This window comes from Penicillium paradoxum (assembly GCF_028828445.1).
Source record: "Penicillium paradoxum strain IBT 22861 chromosome Unknown utg000005l_segment0_segment0, whole genome shotgun sequence".
NCBI classification, from domain to species: Eukaryota; Fungi; Ascomycota; class Eurotiomycetes; order Eurotiales; family Aspergillaceae; genus Penicillium; species Penicillium paradoxum.
In genome coordinates this window covers 3,483,588-3,490,137 of record NW_026643183.1, presented here as the reverse complement: position 1 = coordinate 3,490,137, position 6,550 = coordinate 3,483,588, and the positions used below count along the sequence as shown (strand labels likewise).

The 6,550-nt window shown below is 47.5% G+C and overlaps 2 protein-coding genes across 2 annotated transcripts; one reads left to right on the top strand and one right to left on the bottom strand.

Annotated features, from left to right (window-relative positions):
- Positions 1 to 1,208: 1,208 nt before the first annotated feature.
- On the bottom strand, positions 1,209 to 3,559 carry N7457_006250 (TPR domain protein; the record flags this gene model as incomplete). The annotated part of the gene is given in 4 exon segments (XM_057177294.1): positions 1,209 to 2,085; positions 2,135 to 2,673; positions 2,685 to 2,844; positions 2,895 to 3,559. The coding sequence occupies 4 exon segments, from the start codon at positions 3,557 to 3,559 to the stop codon at positions 1,209 to 1,211; spliced, it is 2,241 nt and encodes a 746-aa protein (XP_057031596.1).
- Positions 3,560 to 5,082: 1,523 nt separating this feature from the next.
- Positions 5,083 to 6,083, top strand: N7457_006249 (uncharacterized protein; the record flags this gene model as incomplete). The annotated part of the gene is made up of 3 exons (XM_057177293.1): positions 5,083 to 5,148; positions 5,234 to 5,326; positions 5,382 to 6,083. 3 exons carry the CDS (start codon positions 5,083 to 5,085, stop codon positions 6,081 to 6,083), a joined length of 861 nt encoding a protein of 286 aa, XP_057031595.1.
- Positions 6,084 to 6,550: the final 467 nt, after the last annotated feature.

Sequence of the window (6,550 nt, the reverse complement as noted above, 5' to 3'; positions counted from 1 at the left end):
CCCAACTCATCGGAGATTACTTCAGGCTATTGAATCAATGGTTTATTAACGTGCTCTTCCATGCAATCCCGGTGATTCATGTGGGGCCTTGTAGCCCCTATACTATAGTGCCTAGACCAGCACCCGTTGCAATCCGGCCATACCTTGATGGTATATGAAACATGCCTCGTCAGATCCGAAATGTACATGCAGATATCGTAAAAACTTGCCAGGTTGTTAGGGATTGTAATTCTCTCGGGCTTTCCATGATGTTTGTGAAATATATATTTCAAGTCATCTGCTTGGGTAACTTTCTGTTCTGGCTATTAATCGCCATATTCACTGTGAAGAACTTTTTGAGAAACCACTATTCTATGTTTGTCTCTTCTAATTATCATATTCTCCTAGTACAAAATATAAAACACCCTGTGGAGGCTCCCTGAGAACAGAAGCGACACAAGCTTAACCCTACGCTCAAGCTTGTGACCATCCCCACATGAAAGGGATAGTTATTGGTAGCAATGGCCATTGGACGGACTGTTCGTATCGGCTACAGATTGGTTAGATTCTATCCGAGAAATGGCTTAAAGGACCTAAATACGAACATGATAATTATAGCACTTAATGCGCAGAAGAGTGGATTCAGATACTATGTTGCCCTCATCGGTATCATAGTAAACGACCTGGGACTGGGATCTTCATTCTTCGGCGAAATTGTTCGGCTCTTATTCTAATTCACATTTGAGCTGTCTTAGGTCTGCTTTTCGATCATATGCGGATCATAACCCGGGTCATCGGACTCTCCGATGAGCTTTACGCCACAGTTTGGACAGCTTCTACCTATTGGAATATTGTATCTTCCAATCCTCGCAGCCCTCGATGCTTATATACGCAAGAAAAGATGTTTAGATCAACATGATATCTTGATTTACACTTCGCGTTTATAGGACTGACAGCTGACAAGGACAGTTCAAATGCGAGAACCTCATAGCGCAGTCATTCACAGAAAAGTGGCCAAAGTGCTATCACAGGGACACCGCACCCAGCTCAAGTCCTCCAAATACCATTGGAAATATTGCAAACCGAAGAAAATATTGGAGTTGCTTCCTCTACTGCCGTATGCCAGTCAAATATCTCAACACTGAATATGTACTTCCTCCATCTCACACAGCGAATACTTCTCAAGACACCACGAATCAAGCCACTACAGGGGTTGCAATCGTTGAAAGCTAGGTCTTTGAGACGCGAAGACCATCAGGTCGGCCCGACTCCGTACTGTAGGTTTCCTTGAATGTCTCGTCTTCCCCGATGCAAGCCAGATAGCTTATCCTGGCATACTCCTCTGATTGGGCCACAAGCCAGGGGTACCTCTTCCGATAGACACCGGCGAGACACATCCAGCAGCCCACGAGACCATCCATCATCAAACCCCATTTCTTGACAAGAAGGGGCGCGGTAGGAGGAAAGGGAGGCCTTCCGCCCTCAATGACATAGCCAAGTGATTCTAGCGTTCTAAAAGCCGACTCAATGGCTTTCTCAGGCCGGTCATACACGGCATAGATCATCGCAAGTGCCAAATACGCATCCCAAATACCGAGCTGAGGAACTTCAGAGAGTGGGCGATGATATGTGTCCTCCAAGGAAGCGATGGTGGCTTCTATCTTGATTGTGTCGGGCTTACCAGGAGACTCAAAGGCTTCCATCAAATCGGCCTTGAGTTTCTTTCTCTTTGCCAAGGCAGTGCCCGGGGTCTCGTCGGTGTTATGGCATATGACGCAAGTGCACTTGAAGCCCCAGTGCGCTAGGTCCACTTGTTCGTCCGTGGACCCGCCTTCGACAGGAGATTTGTACCAGAAGGTAATTTCACTGTCTGGAGGAAGATTCCTCGTCGCACGGATTATCATCATATCTCCAATAAATGCACGTCTCGCATTACTGTTGCAAGAGTGGTTGGTGTAGGATGCCAGGCGCCATATCCCACATGCCTGATATTGGTCTCCCTCGCTTTGGGGACCCCTCGCACATGCCGTAGCATTGATATGAGATTCATGAGAGAGGATAGGGCAGCCGAATGCATTCAAAGAGATGATACACTCTGAGAGGAAACTAAAGTTTGTTAGCTAGTTGAGTAATTGAGATATCATTAACTACTCACGTATCCACGACTGGAATACCATCTACCTCTACGATCTCAACGGGCTTGTACGAGCCATGGTAGAGATCGTTAAAGGCTGACATGAGCGATGGGTTCTTGGAGAGCTTTTGGACGGTTGTCTCAAGTAGCCGTACTTGGGAATCCCCACTCACGCGGTTCGTTTGTGGATTGATAAAAAGGGTGAGCTTTTTATTGGGCTTGGGCTCGTCGGCATCCTGGAACGCATAAGAGAAGGCTTTCTCACATAAGAGAAGATCGCCAGGCTTCACTGCTTGGGTGGTGAATAGACCTCTTCCGCACGACTCAGTGGGCTTCACAGTCACAGGGCCAATGTATGTAGCATGGTCGAGGTTGATCGGGCGGTTTCTCCTGGCTTCATCATGCAGTTTCTTGAATTGATATTTGCCTTTATTCTGCTCTGCAAGTCGTGCTAAAGCCCGATCAAATTCTTCCTTTGAAGTCTGGCGAGGTGGGTAGGCCTTGCTCAGCAAAATATGAACGTCGCAGGCCTCTCGGAATCTCTGGAGCGAGTACAAAGCCTTGTATTTACGGAAAGCAGTTTCTCGGATGGTTCGGACCCCGGGGCGTGGTACTCAAGATCACGAAGAGCTGCGTCAAATTGGTGTGTTCTTAGCGAAGCGAGCGCGCGATTGAGTCGAAGAATCAATGCCTCTTCGTTCGTGGGAGCAGACTCTAAGCCGTCAGAGTAACTAGCATCTCGGTTAATACTGTCGTCAGAACTAACGTGTCGTCACCTTACCACTGGATAGCAAGACGATAGCGGGACCTTTGAAACAGTTCATTGCCCTTGATTTTCCAGTCGCTGGCAGTGAGTTCAATCTCAGTTGCCCTATCTCTCCAAGCTAACGGAACAAGGTCCTTTTGCTCTGGAATAACCATGATATCGGAAAAATGATCAACTCTGATCCCATACCCCCCATCCGCGTTTATCTTCAAGTAAGGTTCCTTCACAACCAGGATTGTTCCTTCACAAAGAAGGCTGTCCAGAGAATGTTCTGCCAAATGATGATAGACCGTCAATAGAACAACATCTCCGTTCTCATCTTCCACAATAGCCATGATGGCGGCCATGATATCCGTCGGGGTAACCGCCCTCAGCAGGACGTAGGACGCACGATGATGGGTCTCGAGGGTGAGATCCTTAATCATGAGTTTCTTCAGTTCCCTCAATGAAACGAGACAAGGATTGTAGGCAGGAGGAAGAAAGGATGTTTGCACAGCATGCGATCCAACTGGAGGCTTGTTGCTCATCTTCTGATGCATGAACTGCATTATTATCTCGTCTCGGGACTTTGTTGCACTCGGGTGCTGACCCTTCTTGGACTGTGCATCTAGGAGAGCTTGCCTCTGTTCAGTTAGATGCTGCAAAAGCCCTGGAACATTGGGGACAAGGTCTGTATCCATATTGGAACGCCGAGCTAGTCACACTGGAGTGAAATTCGATTAATCGAATTCTAATCTGATTGTTCGGAGACGGGAGCGAAGGCTTGAAGGAACTTCAGAGCAATATTGCGTGGATACGTGGAAGTAAGAAGGTGGGAGATGAGAAGGTATGAATTGTAAACAAGAGAATAGGAAGGTATCCAAGTCCGGCGCAGTCGAAGGGCACAGGGCTAGCATTTGTCTCGTTTGATCTTGATGCTCCTTCACTAACAACCTAGAGAATCCCAAATGCAGTTTATCTTTTTCATCTGTCTCCACGTTATCTGTTCCCCTAACAATCAGGTAGCAGGAAGTCCCCGATGATTGTCTTTCTAAACTTCTTCCTTCCACGACCGATTGAAGTGATAACCATCTCCCTGATTGAACATTCGCTACTCCTAACCCCTTTGCCACAGACATCCAAGGAGACGTGAAGCAAGCTGTCGCGAGCAAGTGTCTATCCACCCTCAATAACAGGAAATCAGTCATTACAAAGCAGCATGATACCAGCTGTATCGGGACAGTCAATATCTTGAGCGAAGCTGGCCTATAATTGCTTTAACTTCGTCGGAATATCCTTCCCCGTGACTCTCAGAAAGTGCTTGTGCATTTTCAATTTGCTTTACGTCTTCTTTGGACCCCTCTCCCGTCATCTATATGCTGCATAGACCGCGCGTTCGATACCCGCTGGGATGTAAGCTCCAAAGCGTACAATAAACCCGCTCCGCTCCGCCCGAAAACCTCTTTCTCGTCGAAGATAATTCCACCAGGCCCGGTGTACTCTGCGGCCAGCTTGCTTGGCTAGATAGAATCGGACGGGTTTGCCTTGCCTTCGTCATAGGAAAAAAGGAGGTAGAGGCATTGGTCCAGAGTGCCTGAGAATGTGGCATAGGGATAGTGATCTCAGGACGCAATGGGAAAAGAACTTCGTTTATCTGAGACTCAGTGGGGGACATTGTATATGCTTCAGGGCTGACCAGTAAGTTTGCTAAGCTCTGGTGTGCATTCACGTAGGCTAACTGCTCCCGTATTAGATGGTCCGGGAGAGGGTCTGAGTGGAAACATGTCATCTCGATTTGTGGTAGTTAAGATATTGAATCGCAGTTGTGCCTGTCTGATCTCGGTAATTACCTACATGTAGCTTTCGACTTTGCTTTCGATTCCACCGTTTTGTACTGCGTCATGCTGTGCAGGCAGCAACCATGGCAGTTAGAGCTGACAGAGTCCCGAAGACGGCTACGAGAGCCCAAATAGGCATAGTGTTGATAGCCCCAACAGGGCATAATTAGGGGCAATTCTCATCAGCCAAACAGGGCCGTGACTTCGCGTGATGGTGCCTAAGATACGCACATGTATATATCCGTCTTTTTGCCTTTTATCTTTTCTTTTCCCTCTCAACGTGCGTAGTTTCTCCCCTAGCTCATTTCTCAGTTCGTGCGAGTTTTCTTTTTTCTATCAAGAATTTGAAAAATTGGAATGAAGGCTTCTTAATCGGTAATTACAAAATGAGCGTACCCGACGGTCGTGACCCGATGCCCTTCGGACACCTCCCATTCGACTTTTATGTTATGGTAAGATCGGCTTCAAAACGAGCTTTTTCACAACGAGAGCCAAACCAGGAATCCGGCTGATGTCATAACTAACTGTTCATTAAAGGACAAATGGGACCCCTTTTCGTCCCTCACAAAAGCCCAGCAATTCCGTGCCCTCGTTGAGTCTTGGACACGACTAGGCAAAAGTGGCCGCAATGTAACCTTGAACCCGCTCTCTTTTTTGGCATCATCGCTGATGGATAGAAAAATAGATATACCCAGATGGTGACGATCTTCTTCCCGAGGAGATCCCTCTTCATGTACCTCAAGATCTAATCTCAGACGAAGAACGTGAAACGGATGGCCAGATGACCAGGGTGTTCTGGATTCGGACGTGGTTTGGGCGAGAAGATGATCAAGCAAGTCAGGATGCCGCCGATGCTGGATACAAACGTCTACGCGCGATCATGGATGAGGATGAATTCGAGGTGTTCGTGGAAAAGGAGTGTTGGTATGAGAACAAGGAGGAATTTGGATCTGGCAGTAACACCATGCCTAATGGAGATATCAATCCTGATTTCGTGGATGGAGTCGCTTGCGGAACGCCAGGGTCCGTGCCATCATATATGATCACCGCGCTAATGCACAGACCCGATACATTAGACGGTCTATCGAAGCGAGATTGGCCTTCGTGGTACATCGAGGAATCGGTTGAGTCAGACATGGTGCAGTGTCTCATGCTCGTTGTCGCCGATCGCAAGGCGTGTGAGGAGGGATGGGTTCTTTTCATGGCCGTGAATGAGAGAGGAGAGGTCCTTCCCTTCCGAGTCCGAGAAAGGGCCTCTTGGACGACCCAACTGATTGCAAACTACACAAATGGCCAGAGATTGGATGAAAATACCTCGGACCCTCATGAGGATATTGAATATTACATGCATGGAGGCGATGGCTGGGCTCCCAGTTCTGTTCTCTGAATAAATGGCCTCAAGATTATACGCTGACGAGTGGATCACAGGGGATAGGTCGTGCTCCTGTGCGAAAACTATTCCACTGCACTGACATTCGAAGATTTCAACCATACATGTTATGTTGCCTTGGAACGCGTGTACATGTGAACAACAGGATCTTTATCAGCTGCTGCCCCGCGCTTTCAGTAGGACAGAGTACTATTAAAATCAAATTCTAGTAATGTGCATGAGGCCTCCAGGGCTCCAGCGGCCTAATTGATGACGACTAACCGCAACATCATGCCCGGCATCGTGCTTCATAAAAGGCTCTTCTGACCTTCGGCAGCCAAGGAAACATTCTTGTAATAAACTACGTTTTCTAAACATTTTATCAGACCTAGGTATTTGAAAACTAATTCAGTGGTAATATACATAAAACTACCTTGCCCCAACATCATCGAGCCTAATCCCCTTGTGAAAGTCTTGGTCAAATG